The following is a 25198-nucleotide window of genomic DNA, read 5'->3' as shown; positions in this document are numbered from 1 at the left end:
CTCGTATTTTGTATAAAATCAATTCCTAATACTACAAAAGAACTCTTTTTCTATAACCAAATTTCCATGTTCATTACAATATGTCCACGAGATGTTCTTGTAGATATTAGGAGGAAAGAATATTGGGTGCAATTTAGGAGGAATTGACGTGTTTCAGAATGTCTTTGAGGAAATGCATATATAAAGTTAGGAAGTGATTATACTCTGGGCAGTACTTTTCTTATGAAAACATATTTTTTTTTTAGTTTTACGTCCAACGGTTATGCAGGCTAGGCTAAAGGAGACGGTGATTGTGAGAAATGCATGAAATGGTGGAATGATAAAAGTGGGAGGAAACGGGAGAACCCCGAGGAAACCCAAGCACACGGTGTTTGCCCACCACAAAGTTCACTTAGCGGGAGCATTTTTGAACCCGGGACCCCATGCACTAAGGTGAACGCTCTAACACTGAGCTACCGCGACCCCTCTTTTGTTATGAAGTACTACGTCGTAATTAAATCCATGTAATTTATTGCTTGAGGCGTTTTTCACTTGCATAAATAAGTCGTTTAAACGTAGCATTGATTAATAAGTGGAAATCTTTCTTGTGAGGTAATACATTTTATTGAAGTTCTTAAATTTTGCCACTGCTTAAAAGTTTTATTTAGGAAGACCAAGAAACAAGAATTCGCATAAAGCGGTATGTTAGAAAGTTAAATAAAAATCCTGGTTAAGCAAAATTGGTCTAGAAAATTTTATCTGCGGTAATGAACCATGAGTTCTTACTCCACGAATTTAATTAGTCTGTTTAATTGAGCCGCAATTATATGTAAACTTTATGCATACAAAAACGAAATATTACCTTACTGAATAGTACATCACACAACATATGACAGTAGCATATATTTTTATCACATTCGACCCTGGATGTAGGAACCAAATACACGTTTCTGATTGGTTGCAGTTTGCTCTTGTCCAAATCTTCTGCTGCATGTGTTGTGTATTATAGTAATAGAAGAAAATTGTCACTCTGTTGAAATTGAAGAACGAGCTGAGGTTAAATTTATATCATGGAGGTCAAGGCGGAATAAAACGAGCCCTGCGGGGCTTCTAACCTGTTCCTACTACTACTACTGTTCCTCCTACTACTAATACTGCTACTACTACTGATACAATGGATTCTTATAGCAAAACTGCACGCGTAACATAAGTAAATAACTTTTCTGAGTATTATTTGTATCTTATTTTAAGGACAAAAGTGTTATGAAAATTTAAAAATTAAAAAAAAAACTTTCTTTGAGCCGTGTTTGAACCTACGCCAAAAGTCATCATTATTGCTAGCACGTTCGGCCACAAGGACCAACTACAGGAGGCATTTAATTTCAGTTACATGTATACTACGTGGCGAAAAACGAATAACTTCAATCAATGAGAACCGCGTATTTAGTTCCTATCGCTAGGGCCGAAAGTGATTAAAAAATATTCATGCACGTAATGTATACATCTATTTTGTATTTATTTTCATTGTTTCTGGTTCTTTCTTCTTCTGCAACTAGTGATAAAATCAATTTTCAATCATTAATGAATTTACACACAATACTGTACAAGATGAATATTAAATCATATGCATTGCTAGTGGAAATTTAGTTCTACATTGCTTCATTGCTTCCAATGACAATTCTCTATGTGCTTACTTAATAAGCACTTATGCGGATATCGTTTATTACATTGTCCACATTGGAAAGCATTTATATGCTTGGCCATATGAAACTGAATATACCCTTTTCGAGTGAACGTTTTACCACATTCTGCGCAACCAAAATCCCTACTACCAACATGACTACGAATGTGCTCTTTTAAGTTCTGTTTTGAGTAATACGTTTTTAAGCATATTTCACAAGGATATCTTATAGCTGTATGAGTTTTTAAGTGTGTCGTTAATTGACCTTTGACAGCATATTTCTTCCCACATTCTTGGCACTCATGCCATTTGTCTGTGCTATGTAGTTTTTTGTGTCGATAGAGAGAACTGGAATCAGCAAACGCCGACTCACATTCTTTACATTTGTAAGGTTTCATTCCTGTGTGGATAATCTTGTGTCTCTTGTAAGCAGTAGGGTCACTAAAACGTTTTTCACATTTGTCGCATGCATAAGGTTTTATGCCCGAATGAGTTCGAGAATGAATTTCTAGTTTTAGTTTTTCACGAAATGTTTTCGGGCACTTGTTGCAAGGAAACGGTCTCAAACCAGTATGGATAGATTTATGAAGATTCAGAGCACCCGATTGTGAAAATCTTTTACCACAAATTGTACATAAGTGTGATTTCCTGCTAAAATGCATTTTGGAATGTTCATGTAATTTATATTTGTCGGGGCATAGTTTACCACATTTGTTACATACACAAGAATTCTCCTTAGTATGATTCTTAATGTGTTCCTCGAATATCTTTAAATCTTCAAAATATTTACCACATTGGTGGCATACGTTTCTAAGTCCATGTATCCATAAATGTCTATACAAATTATGTTCAGAGAAAAAATGTTTTCCACAGAAAGAACAGGTTTTAGACAAACTTCCAGGCTCAAAATACAGAACTCCTCTTCCTGTAACAGCCGTACAATTTCTGTCTGACACTTGAGGTATATCTTCCGATTCAGACGTTAGCAAGTCAGAGCTGTATGATGTTCCTTGAGATGGATTTTCCGCGATATTGCCACTGAAAAACAAGAAAGAATTGATGTTCAGAATAGATAAAACATACTTTAATAACATTTATGCATAATCCAGACCGGAGCTGAATTGCTGTCTTTAGGTTTCTACAATATCTTATCACAATCTTCGAAATTTCGAAGTTATTGTTCTGCAGGAATCACTTTAATACTTAAAACACCATTAATCGCCATCCATACTTTAGAGAATTGGAATAGAATGGGCCCTTTTTAATACAGGATGTCCCACTCGAAAGGGGTCCCGGATAAACTGTTATAAAAATCTTAATAAAAGAGGATATGAAGCCAAATTTGTACATGGCATACCTTTATGATTGAGAAATGAAAGTATGTTACAAGAGGTGATTGAAGTGCCTTCCCCCTTCTGTATTCACTGTTCAACACTACGCTGCATGTCCGTGAATGTTGTTGTTCAAATATTGGGCGTGACTACATGGATTTCACATCGGATGTTCTCAAGTAACTTGCCGATGCTGAGTGGTTTGTTCTTGTTCATATTGCCTTTGAGATGACCCCAGAGGAAAAAAGTTAAGAGTCAAGTCAGGTGGTCTTGAGGTCCATAATCCTTTGTAAATCTCTCTGTCAGGGAGAAATTGTCCCACCACAACCATACTCGCTTTAGACGTGTGGCATGTTATTCGATCTTAATGGTGCAAGCCAAGTCTCAGTTCCTCTCATCCGATTGGTTAACAAATCCATGAAGCAATACCAGGTTTACTTTACTTTACTGGTAGGGTCAAAAGAAGTAACCCCATGATTCGCTGCTGTGATAATTGCGCAAAACACGTCGAGCTTCTATGAACCAAGGGGTTCCTCAACGCTTGCATGCAGGTCATGACTACTCCATAAACATGTTTTGTGAGTTCACGTATTCTGGCAAATGGAACCACGTTCTATTACTGTACCACTTGTACTGTAATATCCCTGGTCAGTGATAAATCGCTGAAATCCATGGCAGTGTGTTAGGTGTTTATCATGGTCAGTATGTCTCAGTTTATGAACAACTGTAAGCTTGTAGGGATATAGGACTCCTTTCTTACCAGCTCTGTGACACGTGCTAAGCAATAGTCTAGATTCCTACAATAAATGGCGAAGAGACTTTGTGGGCGATGCCAACATTCGTATCTTACATCATCCACACTTTCTTTCGATAACTGAGGAGTCCCTGTCGTACATATGATATCTAACAATGTTCCCCTTGACCCAGCTTCGTCATAAAGCCTTAAATGCAGTGTTTAAATGGTTTACGTCGACCAGTCGCTGACGTCTTAAAGGAAACCTCTTCTCTACTACTGTTTGACAAGAAACACGTGGTCCTCCACAGAATGTCGATACATCGTCAGAATTAAACAGCGTTGGAAGAAGCAAATTGCATAAAAATCACGAACAGCAAGCCAGGCTATACTGGTACACGAGACTTATACACTGCTCCAGAAACTTTATTGCCGCCACATTTCACAGATTTACAATCCTGCAACGTCGACAGTTACGCGAGAACATCTGCCGTGAAATCCAGGCAGTCACGCTCGAAACTCTGGCAGCAACATTCACGAACATGCAGCGCCATGCTGAACTGTATATACAGGTGGGGGTGGGAAGTCACTTCAAGCACATCTTGTAATGAACCTTTATTTCTTAACCATAAACGTATGTCATGTACAAATTTGTTTTCATATCCTCTTTTATTAAGATTTCTATCACAGTTTTCCCGGGAACCCTTTAGAGTGGGACACCCAATACTACATCAATTACAAAATATATTTGTTTTCAACAACAAAATAATGAATATTTTTTTGTTTTCCGGTAAAATGCTACAAGAGAGGCTTATTCATCATGTCTTCCACAGGATGCCGTTACCAATCCATTATTTTATTTTGTGTCGGTATTTTGCAATACATCGTGTTAATTTACGTCAAAAATTCATGCCAAAGATTTGAAATTTTGAAATGTTCAAAATATACTTAAACAATTACATCACATTATAAACATATTTAATACAAAGCATATTTTAAATGCACGTTAACAGCGACTATTTTCTTCAGCATTTCTCAAACAACAACAAAAAAAAAAAAGTATTTTAGCTTCTTAATTAGAATTTCTATCATGCCTAGCCTTCAGTTGAAATTAATTATGAAAGATTGCTCATGAACTGAGTAGACTTATTACAGTTATGCAAGTTGTTAAGACTAATTGCAATAAGTGAGTTAATCAGGAAATAATGTCAAGATACTGTTGGTACCAGAAGGCCACAACTGGAATGAAGATCTTGAAACAGATAAGGGCTATATTTTCTTTTCATTGTAGTGTAGCAGTGAAGAAACGCATTAATCGTAGTCTGAGGATTTTGGGAAAAGTTGTTAATGAAGGTATCCATTTTCCTTGGAGGGATAGGGGGTTGAAAACTCCAATAAAATTGCTGTGTCGCTTTAACCTAAGAAAGGGGACTGCCCTGTTTTTCACTTTAAGAATATGTTTCTTACGAACTGTAAGTGTATTAGTGTGTGTGAGCCGAAATACTGTTGGTATTTGATAAATCTGTCGCATATGAAATGAAGTTTTTGATTGACTAGTATTAGTTCTAGTACCAAGCCAAACGTATAGCATTAATCTTTCGTGAGAACTTCATTTTGATTTTATCAGTTACTTGACCCATAAATGACTTATACCAATATTTTGAATCTCAAGTATTACTAAAATCGAACATTTAATTGCAACTGCCTAATTACCGGATTTCTTATTGTAATACGTGTTAAACGCATACATAATACAAGCTATATTATTCCAAACTCGTATTTCGTGATCGTGTGTGTTGAGCTGTGCTTATAAAAATAAACACAAAAGTATAGTGAGATAGAATTTTTTACTTTTTATGTTTCCTTTGTGCTTAAGGTGTATAATCACATTTATACACATACTGAAAGACTTCTGATGGATTTGAAGAAGCAAGTTGTTATGTTCTTAAATCAACATTAGCATCATTTTTTTTTTACCATTACGTAGACACTAGTGCAACTGTTACATTTACAATTAATCACGCTCGATCTATGATCAAACACAGTACCCTCAAAGTAACATATACATATTTGGTTGGTTGAATACTAGTGTTGTGCCACTTCCACTACCGAGACTACATGAAACGTAGAACAAGATCTAGAGCAAGAGGACTGTGAAGTTTCGTTCTAAGAACGAAAGTGTTACTCCATAGTGGACACAATCGATCTCCACGAGTGTTACTCCATAGTGGACACAATCGATCTCCACGAGTGTTGCTCCATAGTGGACACAATCGATCTCCAGACCGGAAAAGGAGTGGAAATTATTTTCAGATATTCTTGAAATTTGAATATATGAAACTATGAAAGAATCTGAGAAAAACATCCACTTTGTTTTAATTTATAAAAAATGCGTACCGGAGGTATAACACGTGAAAGTTGGCCAAGCGGAAGCCATTAACGAAAGTCATTTTTAAAATAAATTGGTAAATGACGACACCATTAAACAAGTAGATTATAAATCTTTATTCGTTTAAAAGTTACCTACATAGAACACTTACTTTCCTTCTGGATTTCGTAAACAAGTTTTGAAAATTTACAAAGTCTGCGCGATCAATGTACAATATGCAAATACACGTTCCAAACTAAAGATGAAGCAAAAACATTGATCGACATTTAATCAATCAATCAGAGGATCGGTATGTTATTCTACTAGAAGTGCAAGGCTACCATTGGCAGGCAGGATGATGAAACACCTACTTTTACAGCAATGTGAAATAATGCAACAATGAAATAAAGCCTCATAATTGTAAGAGATGACAGAGGATATGATTACTATCAATTTTCGTAGGTATTCAGTTTTTTTTTTTCAGCTAGTTGAAAATTTCAGTCGCTGGTTTTTCAACTCTGTCTAGCGCTATCACTGTGTCCCGGTTTTCGTAATAACCCCATTTCGGCTAGAGGGCTACGCATGGAAATATATAAATTTCTAGAGCAGCGCTCATATTGAGTCATTGGAGTTTCCATCACCAGGTTTTCCCACTCTTCTGATAACAGACAATACTGCAGCCGCTGGAGCTTTATAACAATAAGAAGTGTAATAATAATAAAATTTAGTATATCTAATTTTGTTTTCATAATATTGAACGCATTGGTCCGATAATGATTTCAAAAAATCTTTGTGACACAATTCAGAGGCAAGTGACATCTCGCTCTTTTCAGGATTGTAGTACTCTTTCTTAGAGGACTTCTATAATGTTTCGAGACTTCTTGAGATTGGTGTTTTTAGCAGAAAAAAATATTTGCTTTGAATTCCTGTAGAAGGTAAGTTTTGAACCCGTTTAGATTTAGTTTATACTGTAAAGATAGTTCAAAACAAACGAACAAACAAAAAAGGATTCATCATCTGAGTTAAAATGTTATCTGATATTTACGATCTTATAAAAGAAAATATGACGTTCGACGCTGGATTCCGCACGTTACTTTTCACCTGCTATACCGCAGGAACGCATTTTTTAAAACCTAGAACAGAACATGTTTTCTTCTGATTCCCTTATAGTTTTACACCTAGTAAATTTTCAGGAAAATCAGAGACGACGATTTCCCAATTTTTATTTTTATTGCCTGCCCAGAGATAGACTCAAACAGTGACTAAAAAATGAAAATTCTTTTCAGTTCTACTACTCTATACGTAGTCAGTGAAAGGTCACCATAGCTTCAACCACCTGGCATTCAGAGTGGATGTCGGTAGCGAGCCCTCCGATTTCAGGTTCAAACACGCCTTCACGCCTGTTTTGTGATAAAAGAAAGAGTCCATTTTCAGCGATCGAATCAAAGCTTCAAAACGTAACATAAAAATCTTTATTCAGTATTGTGAACGACAGAGTAGATTTAGTGACTTCAGTAGTGGAAAAATTAATAATATACTGTTGTGCTTCTTCTGATTAAACATGAATATGTAGGATGTGCTTACGTAGCAAGTACTCATGCGGATATCGTTTATTACACTGTTCACATTGGAAAGCATTTATATGTGTGGTCATGATCATGAATTAAACCCCTTTCGAGTGAACGTTTTGCCACATTGTGCGCAGCCGAAATTTTTACTTCCAACATGACTTCGAACGTGCTCCTTTAAAGTTCGTTCTGAGTTGTATGTTTTGAAATATACTTCACAGGGACATGTCGCACTCCTATGCTGCTTTAGATGTTTCATTAAAGAATCTCTGCCAGCATAAATTTGTCCACGTTCTTGACACGTATCATTTGTCTGTACGATGTACTTTTTTGTGTCGATATTGAAAACTTAATTGCAAACTTAATTAACTAATTGCAAACACCGATTCACACTCATTACATTTGCAAGGCTTCATCCCGGTCTGGATAATTTTATGTGTCTTGTACGCATTAGAGTCACTGAAACATTTTTCACATTTGTCGCACACATAAGATTTTACACCCAAGTGAACCCGATAGTTTCTAACTTCAATTTTTCACGGAAGGTTTTTGAACACTCGTTACAAGCAAATGGTTTTACACCAGCATGGGTCAACTTGAGCACTTGCAGTCCACTTCTATTTGAAAACATCTTTTCACAGATCATACAGAAATGTGTTTTTACACCGGAATGAACTTTCAAATGAACACTAAATTTACTTTTGTTGCAGCACACTTTACCACATTTATTACACGTATAACGATTTCCGTTAACTTGTTGTTTAATGTGTTTCTTGAATATTTTTGTATCTCCAAAATATTCTTCACATTGGTGGCATACGTTTCTAACCTCGTGTTTCCATAGATATTTATAGAAATTACGTTCAGCGAGAAATTGTTTTTCACAAAAAGAGGAAGTTTTCGATAAGCTACCACTCTGTTTCTGAAACAGAGTTACTGATCTGTGAAGTTTTACAGTAACCGTTTGCATCATTCAAATTCATCACTTCAGCTACATATTCAGATTTGGATGTTAGAAAATCAGAGCAGTCTGATATTCCTCCATGGGAGAGATATTGTCACTGCAAAAGCAGCAAGAATTGATTTTCAAAATAGTTAATACACAGTTCAATAACCTTTATCCATTATCCAGACAGAAGCCGAATTGCTCTTTATAGCTGTCTGTTTTTCTGGTTTTTATAAGGTGTTGGGTTAGTATTTCGGGCAAATTGGCGTATGTTTTCTAGCGCAGTTCTCACGTCGAAGAACCCGAACCCAGCGACGTACCAGCAGAGTGAAGTGGATGTTTTGGCCGAAAATACTATAGTAACGGTACATATTTGATCTGAACATTAAGAAAAGCGGTAGAATGAAAAACCTAAACGTTTCGATAAAGAAACCACGATTCTACCTTCAATTGCTCACTTTTTAATATTATATGAGATGTATATGCACCGAGCCAAAGGAGAAGAAAACAATAAAATGGATTCTAATAGTGAAATAAGGAATTTGAGAGGAAAGAAGCGAATTCCGAAAAAAAATTATCCACGTGGTATTCGTCTACCAAGAACTCAATTTCTGTTTTATTTTGTCATGATTTCTGAATGACCCTTTTGTTTTGTTATAAAGCTGACTTCAATAATGAGAAATGGCCTACGGAATATTACGTTTATGAAATGCCTCTTATTAGCACTGTTTAAAACATAAGACCAGCTATAAATGTAAATAAAGAACTATCCGTTCAAAATTGGAATTTACAATTGTATTGTGGTTTCAAGTTATTTGTACACCGCCCTCCCTGTTCTACATAATCTACAGAACTAATCGAGCACAGTAACCTTGAAAACTAAAATAAAATATAAGTAATTACAATTCAGGTTAAAACACAGGTTCCAAAACCCTGTACGGAGTTACGAGTTACCAGGAAACACCAAGTAATGTGATAAATTATTATATACAAAGGACAATTATGTGATTAATTTTTCCCGCGTAGCTTGAGAATCTTAAATAGTATTTTTTTATTTTTTATTTTTAACATACACCTAAGCGGATTAACCACAGCAGCGGTAGGAGTCAGTGTCTCTGTATGAAGAGAGGGACTGTGTTCATTCCCAGGTGGGGTCTCAAGCTTTTCTTTCGTCGTTGCAAAACGGCTCAGGAAATCACTCAGTCTACATAGGTGACAATTTTAACTACCAGTATGATTGGTAATTAGTGAGCCAGCTGAATTATGCATTTATTTATTCTCTGCAGAACTATGAACATATTTCATCATTCGCTTCGTTACATTTGATGATTAATCAGACTGTGGCTATCTTGGCTGGAAAATTTGTTACACTGTAACACGTAGAGCGATCAGTTCGGCAGTGTTCAGTCATTGTTGGAATACGATGCTTCGAATAAGAAAGATAATCTATTTCTATCATTTTCTGAGGGTAACAGACAATGGTAGTACAAATAAGATAGTCAAGTAAAGGGGAATACCGAGAAAACCTATAAAGAAGTTTCCATTACAAGCTCGTATGCGCTTAGATCGAATTAAGGATCATCCGTATTAAGAGTAAGTGTCCTAATACTGAATCACCGTGTCCTCCTGATTTTCTCACTGAAGCTTTGATAATAATATAATGTTAGCTCACAATTTCACTCCAAATGTCAATTCCCCTGACGTGCTGTCCAATATGACACTTCCTCAGTTCGCATACACATTACAATTCACAAAAAATATGTAGTACCTCCATATTTTTGAGACTTGTTTAATCGGAGCAGTTTTTGAGCTTAGTATGAATTTGTATTATTGTTTTATTCGAGCAAATTGGTTCAACATAATTGCATCTTTCTCGATTATACTGCACTTGAGTTTACATACACAAATAAACTTGATTTTATCATCATATGCTTGGTTTCTGGAAAAGTAGTTTTGTAAACGCATAGCATATTATACACATAGCATCAGTATTAAAAGTACCATGCAAAATCATTATCAAATTATATTCTTACAAGAAGACAGTTATAGATATGCGACAACCATTTTGAACATGAGTGTACATGTACATAAGAAATAATTTCCACTTCAGATCATCCATTAAAATAAAATGATCAGATTAGTTTGCACCAGAAATATAGCAATTATATAGCTTGAGTTATTATGAGAGTAGTGTACTAATAATTTGGAATATACTGATTTTATATTTTGTTGTACTACAGCTATCAATTTAATGACAATTCAAATGAATGTAAGATTATTCTTTGTATCTCTTTTCTATATGCTGTATCATGTACGGTGTTGGATGTCTTCTAGCCCCTTATATATGATGGATTAAAATACCAAACAATACTGTTGTTTCTGCAAATCGAAGGAAGGCACATGTTTAACTGAAATCGGAGGAACAGACGGACAGATTGTGAAGTCAAACGCTAGACGGCACACAAATGCCGATCGATTCGAATGTTAGACGCTTCGCTAACCTCTCTTCAATTACTTGCTCATACGTATTGACAAGCTGTATGACGTTTCGTGCTATTCTACATTAGATTGGAAGAAAGCGAACTTTGAGTGTCGAATTTTAACAGTGTTGAAAAGTTCACATACTACAGTAATAAAATTAAAGATATTAATTTAATATCTTCAGATTACGCAAAGGCAAAAACTTCGAGAAAAGTTACCAATAACTCTGGTAATTATCTTAACATTCAAATTCTATAGACCGTGATTTTCAACTACAAACAACATGAGATTACTTGAATGTAGCTGCTTGCTGAAAGCAGAAATATTTGAAATTTACAGTTGTACATTTACAGTAGTGACCGTACATAAGCCCTAGAGTTCGTGAATTTCGTTGTTTTTTTTTTTAATCAGAATATAAACCTACATATTCTTGTTTTAAATATATACAAAACCATATTTTTGAAATATTTTGTCCTAGAGTGATCTTATACATTCAAATTTGAGAAGAAAACATGTTTCGAGCTCAACGCATTTCATAAAATTACTTTTGCTAAAATAATCCAAAACCCACCGTGTGGAAAAGCTGTAACTCGAGTTCAACCGGCGCCGTACTCAACCATTGAACTGTTCAGAATATGGTAAAATACAGTGCTTTATAATTTTCAGTCAAAGGTATCATCCTAAAATCGGATTTTCAGTTGAATTTACTCACCAAAGGCTTTCAGTGCGTTGTTGCTCTAATATACTTCCATATTATCCGCATACTTCCATATTGTCCGCACACATATCCTAGGTAGTCTGTCTTCTCCAAGTTTCTATACATCTTACCACTGTTCGGGTGTGACTGAGGGTATTCATAATTTCAACTCAGACGGAGATATACTTTGTAGAAATTACAAAATATTTTCTGTCAAGCTTACTATCTTTCGAGGGAGCGGCAGCTTCTGTTTCCTCTATCCATTCAACTCAGTGTAGTCTTTGTCATTCAAACTTGTTAAGAGAAACCTAAAAATTTTGATTTCTCCTTCGTCTGTTAATTTCTAGCTTACACTATGAATCGGTAACTCAACTGGGGTATGTGTTCTCTCTCCTCAACGACCATCGACATCAACATATTTCCAGAATGGATAGTTTATTTAATGTTATCCAACAAATGCCTCGCTACTGGCATAGCCTGAAAGATAGCTTTGAACTGCATTTCACTGAGTAGTAATTCTGAAGATAGAACCAAACAGGAGCATATGTTTTCGCAATACAAGTATGTACTATCTTCAGTTCATTCGTAGGCGTATCGAAAATAAACATTCATAAGACTGTTTACACGTGACAATAATTGAATGAGTGAGAGATTCAGTATCTTACAATGTTCTTTTGGATTTCCCTCGCAACGACCAGAAAGTACTAATGAAACTCTTTGCTAAAACTAGTAACGTCATTTTCGACATTCGATTGTTTCGAAATTACCAGGAAGTTACCCATAGCCAGGCAGTTTTCGATTTTCCCGCTGAGTGACGCTCGTCTGGCCGTTTACTCATCGAAGAACTTAAATAAATGTATAAAGAGTAGTGTGCTTAAACAAATGAATCACTGCAATAAGCGCTGAATTTTGACCTTGATATTCCGTAATAAACATTCCTCAACATGTGTTGCAGTGCCGACACAACTGATCAGTTCAAAAGTTATAACGTTGAAATCATTACATATGCCATAGTTTAGGGTGCAAATGATTACTTTACTCCCAGTTCCATTTACCGACGTAACGTGGCCGATATATTGCCCATCTACTACTGAAGTGTATTCCCTTTATAACAATTAAGAGGTAAATTGCTTGTACTACAACCTCTCTTTTCTGCGTGTTTCTCTTCTTGCCTTACTTTAGTCGATCATTAGCAATGATATTTTTTTCCGAGGTCATTCTAAATTATAAAGCACATCAGAAACATTACAGCAGCAGTGGCTCTCTTGAAAACACCATAATATTGCTTATTAATGGAACAGACGTCAATCTCGATTTGAAATGCAGAAGAAACACAAGCTATATCGATTTTACTGCTTCTTTCGCAAGATTAATGAGTAGTTTCAGTGTGTGTCACAGCGCAATAGTTTGTACCCCCAAATGTAGTTGTTTTCAATCGTCTCTGCCTTTGATCCAAATTATGAAATGCAGGTGACCTTGGTTGTTCGTTAATCGTACATAAATTTTCTCTCACTGAGTAGGGTCTTCTCATTTTTGACATAAATATACTATAAGATAGTCAAAAGCATTTACCTTCATTTTCACATTCACAAGAAAATGCCAGAGCATAGTCACACAATGCAATCAAATAGTTTTCATTTTCTTTCAGCTATAATTCGCCTACTCTTTTTCCAAACCGTCTTTTCCATGGTCTAAGCTCTAAGATTCTCTCAAGTTATAATATTGAGCTTTGATCATTTTCACAACCTTATCATTATTCCAAAGGAGGTTTTGCAATATAAAATTTTTATTTGAGTAGCAACATAATCGATCGGAATAACTTCAATTCATTATTACAAATAAAAATACAGATTAAAATTCAGTACATTTTCTTTAGTAACACAGTGCGTCTGTTTATAGTAATATAAAAACTATAACCTAACTATTATTATTTTCACCGAAACTTCCTAATTTAAGCCTTATCCGCGAACGACAGACATTTCGCGCTATTTACAAATAATAATAATTTATGAGCTAAAATAATTTGATGTTACTAAAGTTACAAAAAATACAAAACCATTGAGATAAAAAAAAATAATCCGTAAAATTTGGACGTAATGATAAAAATTGAGGTTTCAAACCATTAGGCCCTTTGCGCAATCTGAAGAATAAACTGACTTTTCAAAATATTTTCCTTCTTCATTAACATCAGAATGTCCAACGTTTTTGCAACAACATAATTCGATACTGTCTTTATATGCTTTTATCGATGCATCATATTGTACACCTAATATGGTAAAATGAATTTTTAAGATACCAATTGGTCAGTGAATAACTAAAATAAGACATTCTGAAGGTGAAAAAACAAAGAGCAAAACCAATGTAGAAATTGGGATTGATTTGTAAAGGTTGTAATTTCAATTAAAAATAATTTGTGTATGACACCTTAAACAGTTGGAAGGCTTAAAAAATCAACAGTTAAACAAAGTGTAGATTGTACAACATGAAGTACAGACTGGAATATAATACAATTTCTATATAAAACAATAAATAAAATGTACAACTTTACAAACCTCTGTTTTCTAGAAGTACGCTGTTTCGCATCCGAATTATTCTCTTCTGGCCGTGACATTTTGTAAAACCAAGAAAGAAATTCATCACTATTCGACTGAAATAACGAATCTTCATGCATTTTGTGAAATCCCTTGAAATCAGTATCTCTGACATCATCACTATTCGACTGAAATAACGAATCTTCATGCATTTTGTGAAATGCCTTGAAATCACTATCTCTGACATCATCACTATTCGACTGAAATAACGAATCTTCATGCATTTTGTGAAATCCCTTGAAATCAGTATCTCTGACATCATCACTATTCGACTGAAATAACGAATCTTCATGCATTTTGTGAAATGCCTTGAAATCACTATCTCTGACATCATCACTATAACAATCATCTGGCGCTTCAGACGGACACGACGGATCACCACTATTCACAAGTTCCTCGATGATTTCGTTCTCGTATGACGGTTCTGTAATAGACTGTAATTTATCACAATTGGGAACACCATTTGCCACGGGTAATTTTTCAATTTTTTCCACCATGAATGGTGTTGAAATATAATCAGAAAGAACAGAGGAATCGGAATCATCATGATCACTAACAGTATCGTTTTCAGTACCAGGAACGTTTGTAAGCGTAATCACTTCTATTTCAGTGATAAGATCATTTACACTTGTCTTACTCATTTCCAAATGACAACAGCTTTTTGTGATCTGAAAAATAAATTACTGTATGCTTAAAATAATTACAATATAATAAAACAATAGAGATATAGATATTTTAAGCTAATTGTCTACCAGTCTCTAGCACATATACCAGTTTTATAGTTTTATGGCGAAAAATCTAATTAGGCTTCCAGTCAATCGCATCTGCTTTAGGTCGCGAACTCAGTAGATCCAAAGGACCCCGCTCAGAGCTTATGGAAATCTGGTTTCCGTTAAATTGGCTGGTGTTGCAGTATGTTGTGTATTTTGGTCCCCTGATGAAAAGTCTCAATGGACACGAAGCCCGAAAACCCCATATTTGTGAGATATCCGGGGATCGCTGATTCCGAATTTGAGATCGGTTAACACCCATGACGTCAGGTTCATGGTCATTTCAAGGTCAAACCGAGAAGGAATGTTGCAAAAATCTGAACAGAAAGTACATTTTTTTTTTGAGTCGCTGCGTCCGATTATGCCATTTTCCTGACTCTACTAGGTCATGTCCATGAGACTTCACATCTGGGGACCAAAATACACAACATACTGCAATACCAGCCAATTTAACGGAAACCGGATTTCATAAAGCTCTGAGCGGGGTCCTTTATATAGCCTGTTTGTTTTGCAAGGAGACGTTTAAATGGAAAATTAAATTTTCCTGATGATGAATTACACGGTGGCCCAAAAGTATGTATCATACCGATCAGCTCATTGCATTTTATATTATTTCTTATTGTTATTCATCAGGTAGACTTATTTTCTTTATTATTGGTTCTTAATGCCTTTCTACTTACACCTTGAGCTCAGAAGAGCCAAAGCAAATAAACCCATAAACTAGAATGTTATACTTGATCAATGCAGGGTGTATACCTAATGTTGGGCCACTCTGTATTGTTATAAATTTTCGTTAGGTAGTGCGGAGGTAGCGCGGACCAGTAGTCGACGTTTCAAATAGAATATTAACCTAACTACATCATTTATTTCTTTTTTTGCTCGACACATGAAAAACTCGCATATACACACTTGATAACATTTAGGCACACATCTATTATATATATTGATTAAAATGTAAAGTTGTTTCAAGGAAATGAAATTTAAAAGAGAAAATTTATTAGCAAGAAATAGAAAATTTGACTATTTGGACCAGAACTAGTTAAAATGTGCGACATAATCTTAGAAAGATAAATGTTTGGTTTATGCTCTTCATACAAATTTTCACTATTGAGCTGGTTAAATGTTGGAAAATGACTATGCTAAAGTATTTAAAATTTTAGAAATGCTTATCCTAAAGGGGGAAAGTGATCCAATTTTATGCCGAAAATAGAGTAGACCTATCTTACGAGATCCTCATATTATGAATCTTGGAATACATATATAGTCCTTGTCAAAAGTAAGTGGACTGTTGAATTATTTTGAAAAGCGTTTGTTATAGTGGAGTTGCAGATCCACTTTAGGAGGATTTTACAGTTATACGACATGTTGCGCCGACAGATTCCGTAAAAACGACAGCGCATAAAACAAGAATTATTCTGTGCAAGGCGCCCAGTAAAAGGCACAAATTGTATCTAATCTCTGCAAGGGTAGGAAGCATTAGCGGTGGTGGATATGTGCTAGGATAGTGGAAACACACTTTCTACATGTTACTGGCTTCTTTGAGTGTGGCATTGCTTTATCATTACGTATTACAGATTATGTGCCGAAGAATAGGTCCAGATGTATAACAAATATGTTAAATTTACAGGGAAAAAAATGGAGAATCGACATTTTTTCGTTAAAATCATGTAGCTAAACAAATTTAATGCGGTATATTCAAATGTTAAAAGCTGCGTTTTGGAAGTACTATTTTGTCTGTAGCAACAGACATTAACGTGTGATGAGGCATACCATTTTGTCTGTACTTACAGATACTAGCGTGTGATGAGACATGCTATTTTGTGTGTAGCGACAGACATTGGGGGTGATGAGGCAATTAGTTCTCCGTATTGAAAGATGATGTGACATTTCGATTTTGAGGTTTATAAGAGCGCATTGTGCAAAGAGGAGCTGTAACGTTTTGTAGAACGGCACGGATTATTGAAATTCAGCAGAAAGCATGGTAAATGTAGGAAAACCTTAAAAATAATGAAATGGAGTAGAAGTTACGTATTTAAATGTAAACATCGTAATCATAGTGTGAAATGTCATTGGCAAAAGTCGGCAGTGAAATGTCCTGTCTTCGACGACACAAAGTTATAAATAGATACGGTGCTATTTCTTATATATTGTTGTAAAATTAGAAAAGATCTAGTTTGCCATGACCATAAATGGGGCCATCACACATTGGTAGTTGGAAGAGTATTTGTAGGAAAGGATGGGAAACGGAGGGGTAGAAATTGTGGACGAACAGGTATGGGGAGAAAATCATTAAAATAGATCAAACGAAATTCGGAAAAAGAAAGTATAACAAAGGTCAAAGGAGAGGCAGTGGGTTTTCGGTGGTGATCAGCGATGAAAGGATTCAAAGTTTTCCTTAGTGCCAGTAAACGAAAGGATACGGGAATACTACACCACGAACAAGTCATCTGATTCATGGAATGCATACGACTACCTGAACGACGGATAAACACTTCCGTGTATATCATTCCACTGAATTTGTCCGTATAGCAGAAAGTGGTTAATTGTTTGACATAATAAGGAAGTACTAAATGGTGAGCCATGTGGTGTTCACTTTCAAGTAATTGAAAGCAGATAGCGTAGTATGAGGTACTCAATACCAGCATTCTGGGGGAAAAGTTAGTACATGGAAGATTATTTATCAGAGTACTTGAAGTCTTCTACAATAAAAAGGACAGTAGCCCAGTTTCCTCAAGGCAGCGTCGGAATTGTACACGACTAAAATAAGTAATTGCAGTGAATATATTAAAAAAGCAACTAATCGCACCTAACCTAATCTAGTGATTTTAGCGATACCCTCGTCCCCGTGTTCCCGTTGTCCCTGACAAAGCTGCTAGCTACAGACGAACAGATGCGCTAGCTCAGCACCTTCGCCATGCCCTGGCTGTTAGATAGTTGTATTCTTGAGTTGGTATATCTTTTACACTGTAGTTTTTATGGCATACATCCGGACATGTTATTTATATTCAGCACTGCTACAGTGAATTTGCACCAAGGAATTCGTGAAAAAACATTTAAGGTAGTGACAGTGAATTACCTGTTAAATGACAAAATTTTCATGTTTCTAAACCCTGGACATGTTGGACTTACTCTGCGGCACAGTCCTACATAATGACTTAACACATTGCATTCACATACGAATTCACGTATGTGAATGCGAATACAAATTCACATACAATACACGATGGCTTTTTTATGGGTTATTTTGTGCTTAAAAAAATACAGCTTCGATTACGCTTCTAACATTATTAGAGATATTAAAGATAAGATCCCGATATAACTAACCCTATGGCCTAGGAAATCCGGAGGTTCAATTGCTGCATTCACAAAAGCTCTCCACTGAGTTCTGTTCTTAGATAACTGGGTCCAGTTTCTACTTTATATTCGTATTTCTGTGAGATACATCTTAATATTGTCCTCCCATCTGCGCCTAGGTCTTCCTAATGATCGTTTTCCGATTGGTATTTCAGTCAAGACTTTGAAAGCGTTTTCTACTTTCTTGCATTCTAGCTACATGACCTGCCCACCTAAGCCTCCTAGACTTAACGACCCTAACAATGTTTCGTAAACCGTATAAATTATGTAGTTCCTCGTTATGAAGTTTCCGCCATTCCCCATTCTCGCATGTTTCGCAACCATACAGCCAACATTCATGATTATCGTTTTATACATTTACATCGAAGATCCCCACACACTTTGATTGATTTAAATTTACTGTACGTACCCACATATTTCTAAAATTAAAATAACAAATTTGTAATATTTTAATAGATCAGTGTTTAAAATAATCAAAATGTGTTCCTACCTGTAAGATGCGTATGTATGACGAACAACCATAGAAGCGACAGAGCTATGGGATAGATATATTCGTGAAATTTATGTGAGCAGTGTGTTACGATACTTCGGAATTCAAATGTGCAAGCGAAGGGATCATATCAGAATATTACCTATAATATCTTTAGTAACAGATACAAAATCTAAACGTAAGATAAAAGTTTTTATACCATATACAGTGCTTGCGCTATTCTCATTTACGTATATACCCACCGTCGCTGACACACCCCCGCGCTTACACTCGAGTAGTGATGGGCAGTGGGAATATTCCCGGTGGGAAGGAATTTTAAAATGGGAATATACCCGGGTTTTTTCCCTGGCCTATAAATTCCCGGGAAGGAATTTATTTCAATTTCTCTACTTTATCTTCCAAATTATAAGAACCATATGACTAATTACTTTATTTTAATATATTACGGTTTACTTCTAGGTTTTAAAGAATTTGTAGGTTAAAAAATTAAAATTATTTGACGGTACTTTATATAACTAATAATATGAGTTTTCAAGTTCCATTTCCATTTGCACTAAAAAGTAAGGTAATTCTTTAGTATTGGGAGGCCAAAGTAGCAAAAAGTAGGATGATTTACGGAAGACATGAGTTGATAGTGATGTTCAAGTAGACAAGAAAGTATCGACCACAATTTTTTTAAGGCAATAGGGGATTTATACAAAACGGAAAGGTAAGTAGAAGTGATTTAGGTGAGAAAAGAATGTGAATTGATGGTAACGAAGATAGAAAACAACGTGCCATGCGGGGCTCTAACCCGCCTTCATTCGCTAACGCTCGCTCTGCAATGCTGTCTGAATTTAATGTTGGTAACGTAATTTAACGTATGAAACCATAAAAAAAACCGCATCGGAATAGAATATCGCAAAAAAGTAGGTGCAAAAGCTGGCCCCCAATGCTAAAGAACAGCCAAAATTAGCAAAGTACTAATTTACAAATGATGAAAAGGAACCATTTTGTAAAGTAATTTAGAATTATGTAGAAATAGAGATGAAGTACTATTAATAAACCCTGAACCACCATTAGTAATAGACGTCGGTCTGTCTCCTCTCTCTGACTCGAATTTCTGAAGAGGTACTTGGACTTCCTTTACATGTGAATTAACGTATGGAATTTCGAGAAATAGGTAGAATGAAAGGTCGTGTATGGCAATGTTACGTGCTAAAATATAAAGATAAGTAAGTATCTTGCAAATTTTGTGAACATAAATGTGTATGCGCAAATATTGATAAATTGGTGAGACATGTATCTTCTAGCATTTACCCAATCTAATTGGTTTATAACATTTATAAATTTAATGTGTTTATAATATCAGTAATAGTCAAGTTGAGCAACTCCACTTACATATTAATTTAAACTGATTAGTGGTTTAAAAGTATTAATTTTTTCACACATAATTAATTGATAGAACATATTGTAAATAAATATACATTTATGCGTACTCTCTAAATATAATAAAGTGTTAATAAAGTAACATAGTACCGTTCAGAATATGCATTTTAAAGAATACTCTGTGGACAACAGTAATAATATGCTGTGATATAAAAATTAATTCACCTTTGAAATCATAATATAGTAAAAGAATGCAATTTTATTTCTGATTGAACATAAATTCCCGGATAAATTTCCATTTTGGGAATCTTCCCGGGGGTATTCCCGAAAAATATCTTCCCGGGAATTTACCCATTACTACACTCGAGCCCACTTACAATGACTCGGTTCAGGCACGTAGCCAGGATTTCGCAATAGGGGGGGGGTCCGTGACGAAATACTATGGTTATCACACCAGGGGCTCGATCATTTTAAACTATTTTACTGCAAAATATATATTCGTTCGTTTAGCAGGATTTCGTAATGGGGGGATGACATGAAATATTGTGGTTACACACCAGGAGATCAATCAATCTAAACTATTCTACTGGCACATTATCCATATTGGTTTGTTAGGATAATAAAATGAGGATATGTTAGTAATTATTATAATAAAAACTATGAAGAAATCTTGAGTAAGAGAATATAAAAAAATATTGAAAAAGATATAGTCTACCGAGGTCATTCGAACTCGGTTCTTTTTGTCTTCTTTCTTCTTTTTCTTGTCCTCGTTTAATGCCTTCAAGGATAAGAACGATATCTCTTTTGAGAGTAAAGACATCCTATAAAATGGATTAGTGTTGCCGCGAAATTCAAAATGGCTCATATTATTGGTGATTCTGGGCATTTCTTAAGTTCTACCTGAGAGTCTATCTCATCCAACTGGTTTGTCGATCGTCATTTGTAGTTCATAGGATTAGCATGGAGATAGATGGAATTCGAAATGCTCCATTACAATAATATTAATTTTTAATTTGACTCCTCCGTTTCTTCCACACAAAGCTCCTCATAAGAAAGAGTAACCAAACGCTTGGTGTAACTTTATATTTTTGACGATGATTCATCTTTTTCTCGTTTCTTTTTGTTTCATACTTCGTTAAAATTTTTCATTTCTGTATCCGAAGCCCCTTGGCTACGTGCCTGCTCGGTTAGATAGCACTGGTGTCTTTTAGATGCCACCTGACCTCGCACAAGTTATTAGTGTCTTTTGCAGAATAATTTTTATTGCGCACGTACACAAAAGCCCTCCTAAAATGAATCTGCACAAAGAAATACAAGTCAACACTCCGAAAATGATTATTTAAGACCTGAACAGTCGATTTATTTAAAAAGTATATATGCAATAAATTTATGTATAAATCTGTAAAATAAATCATCACTTTTTGATTATGTAGATATTCCTGTTTTGAAATAATGTTCAATATTTCTTCGGAAAATTTTAGATTTATGGATACCTAAAATTGGATAGCGCCGATACGGAAATTTTACATCGACTTGTGCAAATATATCGAAAGGAAATAAATATATAATAAACGAAATTTTAGTTTTCAACCATTGTTGACACGCAAATAATCCGAATTTAAACTATATATATATTATGTGGTGATCTCGATACGCTTTTCCTCAATAAATAATACAACCTACACCTACCCTAAAAATGCATCTTACACTGTACTGTAGTCATTTAATTACTTTTATACCTACAGCCTTGAGCACTGTTGTCAACTCTAATTCATAAAATGTCGCTAAATTCAGCTCCGAAAATAGTTAGAAAATCGACAAAACAGATATTTCTCGGTTATATTTTATAAGATACTAGCTGAAAACGATGTTTCTTTTTCTTTTCTTTCTTTCTTTTTTTCTTTTACGAAACAAAAAAAAAAAAAAAGAGAGATCCGACTGTAAAGAAAAATGTAAATGGTTGAGTGGAAGAAAAGGTTATGCCTTAACTCCGCCATTTTAAATAATAAATAAATAAATAAATAAACAATATAAAGTGAACATGCATACCGTACATAAACGTCCGTAAACACAGCTCCCTCCTGATTAAGCAGTAGCACGCTTTTCGCGTGATAGACTCAGGTTGCACTCCCAGCGGTAGCTCGTGATGTTCAGATCCTGCAAGTAGATGCCTCATATAGTCTCGGTGCTGAAAGGAACTCTAGACTCAAAATCAAAGAAAACAATCAATAAAAACAGAAACTCCTTTTGTTTACTGTTCTTAATTTTTAAAATATGGCAGTTTTAAGGAGGAATTAATAACACAGGTCGCACACTTTGGTCACTTTAATTTACCAATTACCCAGCACTGTGCACTTCGCATTACAGACTAAACAAGATATAGTAAAAAATTCATTCGAAATGTCCTAGTCCAGTGACGGGCAAACTACGTCCCGTGGGCTAGATGTCATCTCCTAGAGGGTCCTATTCGGCCCGTGAACCAGTCATGGGGGAGCCGGGCCCCTAAATTTTTGTTGGCCCCCGTAAAATTTTCACGGTAGACTTGCAAATGAACTAATATATGGTGATGAACTATAATATGGTTGGATCGGCCCCCCTACATTTCTGGGCTGCCTACAGGCTTGCCATGAACTGATACCGTACCTAATTTAACGAATGAAATGAAGAATGGGGTTCATGCACTCCCGAGCCTCCCCTTGGCTCACGAAAATGTGTTAAATTTCTTAAAATTTTCTTAATACAGATAAAAAAATACCCAACATAATATAGCAACCAGGGATTTGAGCCCCCTCTAGAAAATTTTCTTTGGGCGCCCATGATGGGGTTTCTTCGAAAGAATTGTATTAGAAACGGAGCGAGAGATTAGCAATTAACTTTACTTGTGGGAGTCACAGCACCACAGTTCGTACCCGAGTGAGAAACTTTAGGGCGTAATATTACAAGAATTATGTCAAATCTACCATTCTTATTTTTATAAATTATAATGGGTGATATCAATAAAACGGAGAAGTTACTCATTACTCCCAATTTTGGAGTAGTTACTCGAATTGGTATCAATAAAAAGAGAACTGAGCACTGCTCCTCTCGGTTGACCTCGGAGAAGCCTATGGAGTAACCACACCTCCATTTTCGAGCTGAGTAACTATTTCGCGTTTGACAGCAATAAAATTCAGAGACTGCTCTGTGGTGCGAATAACTTATCCAAATTTGTGGAGCAAGCTCAGTAGGTAAGTCCCTGTGAAACATGGCAGAGTTTATGATTGTTTTGCACGCAGAAAAACTTGTAAACTGCGTGGAAATGTTGCAAATGGTGATTACAAAAAATCTTCACAGGTTCAAGAAAGAAAATGTGGTGGTTAGCGCAACATTTTTTTTTTTTTTTTTTTTTTTTTTTTACGAGAATCAACCGAAATCGGGATTCCAGGTCGGAGTGTCAGGAGATTCTGGTGTGTCTCAAAGTACTTTGTCTGACTATTACAAGTGTAATGGATGCGATTATTGCGAACTCTGAAAACCGGATTAAGTTTCCTTGCGTTAGCAGCATAGTTGAATATGATGATGTGATGTTCTGCCCAAAGACAGGTCTTTAACGAACTTGAGGTGTCTAAAGGTCATAAATTCTTAAAACTAAACACAAAAGATGTGTTGTTTTTTATGATTTTACGAATACATATCAAATGCTTAGGCCTCCGAATAATAGAACTTACCTTTTAATGTTGATATTGCTGGATTCGAATCAACATCCATCAGCTCCAGTAGGTTCGTTTGCATGGTTTCTGTATTACTTTCTTGTTTGCCGTTTTTTTCAAATGTTTTTTTTTTTTGTTTTTTAAATTCTCGCTCGAATATTAAAGATTCTCTTTTGGATTTGCGTCTCAGTCGTTGGTGTATTTGATATTTCGTTGCATTTCACTGTAATTGCTTTCAAAGCTTCGGCTTTTCTTCGTTTACTTTGTGGTAGCTGTCGCTTTGAAAATACCACTGGAAACTTTTATAATATCCACAAGTGCACTTTGACTGTAATTGTTGTTGCTACTTGTCCCTTCTATAGCGTTTAGAATACTGCGCCATAGATTAACCACAACGAAATGACCGCCCGACAGATGGGAGAAATGAATAATCACTCCTTTTATTTATACGACTCACGGCTACGCGCAGAGGAAAGGCGAGTGAACGTTCATAAATCTGGAGCAGTCTTGACATGAGTAGTGGCTTGTTTTATTGATACGAAATTGAGGGGGGAGATTACTCCGGGTGTAGTTACTCATTTTCATTGATATAATCCAATGGCCCGCCTAAGGTTTTTCCCTTTTTCTTTGGCCCTCTTCTACGAAAGTTTGCCCATCACCGACCTAGTTCGTTTTTCTGTTTGGAAAACGAAGTGCAGTAATCACCCGCAAATAATTTTCTCCTCGCTGTCCTGAACTTTCAAGTGTCAATTGATCTGCCGTACCATTACCATTGCCAAGAGGTTGTGTTGTTAGTTACAAGTAACAAGCCACAAATTGTCGAATTTGTCACACATTGTTCATTTAAGTGGTGATATCATGAACCCATGGGCACCCGAAGAAACTTTGCTAGGGAGGGGCCCATCTGCCTGGTTTCTATATTACGTTTGGTACTGTTCTTAAGAAAATTTTAAGACATTTAAATTGTTTTCGTGAGCCAGAGGGGACCCGGGCCGCTCCCTGCCCCCACCTTCGGGCGCCAATGCATGAACCATACATGTTATTGCCGATTTATGCCCAGTGGCACTCACATAATGATTCGCGTACAGTAGTAGTGGTCCCCGTATATGCAGCCGAGTCAGCAAAAGTTTTCTCGATTCTGATTGGCTGAGA

The 25198-nt window shown here is 35.7% G+C and overlaps 1 protein-coding gene across 4 annotated transcripts; it reads right to left on the bottom strand.

The window, feature by feature from the left end:
* Positions 1-917: 917 nt before the first annotated feature.
* On the bottom strand, positions 918-22237 carry LOC145677512 (uncharacterized). 4 transcript variants are annotated; one of them, XM_081747986.1, is made up of 3 exons: positions 22101-22237; positions 14337-15043; positions 918-2698 (listed from the first exon to the last, which is right to left on the bottom strand). In XM_081747986.1, the coding sequence occupies exons 2-3, from the start codon at positions 15014-15016 to the stop codon at positions 1639-1641; spliced, it is 1740 nt and encodes a 579-aa protein (XP_081604112.1). In that variant the 5' UTR covers positions 15017-15043; positions 22101-22237; the 3' UTR covers positions 918-1638. The 4 variants fall into 4 exon arrangements, with proteins under 4 accessions (XP_081604112.1, XP_081604111.1, XP_081604110.1 ...); XM_081747985.1 differs by having other exon boundaries at positions 22047-22177; XM_081747984.1 differs by lacking the exon at positions 22101-22237 and adding an exon at positions 21073-21319.
* Between the last annotated feature and the right edge of the window lie 2961 nt (positions 22238-25198).

The sequence above is a fragment of the Thermobia domestica genome, unplaced genomic scaffold, assembly GCF_964235325.1.
Source record: "Thermobia domestica unplaced genomic scaffold, izTheDome1.hap1.1 HAP1_SCAFFOLD_964, whole genome shotgun sequence".
Taxonomy (NCBI): Eukaryota; Metazoa; Arthropoda; class Insecta; order Zygentoma; family Lepismatidae; genus Thermobia; species Thermobia domestica.
This window is presented reverse-complemented; position numbering and strand designations above follow the sequence as displayed.

Bases quoted from the DNA above. Each gene is read 5' to 3' on its own strand.
- LOC145677512 (XM_081747984.1), bottom strand. From the start codon at position 21,243: ATGCCCAGAATCACCAATAATATGAGCCATTTTGAATTTCGCGGCAAC. The intron at 15,044-21,072 runs GTAGACTATATC...TTTATTTTTCAG, and splicing joins ACCGAGTTCGAATGACCTCG to ATCACAAAAAGCTGTTGTCA. The intron at 2,699-14,336 runs GTTTGTAAAGTT...CTTGTTTTTCAG, and splicing joins CGTACTTCTAGAAAACAGAG to TGGCAATATCGCGGAAAATC.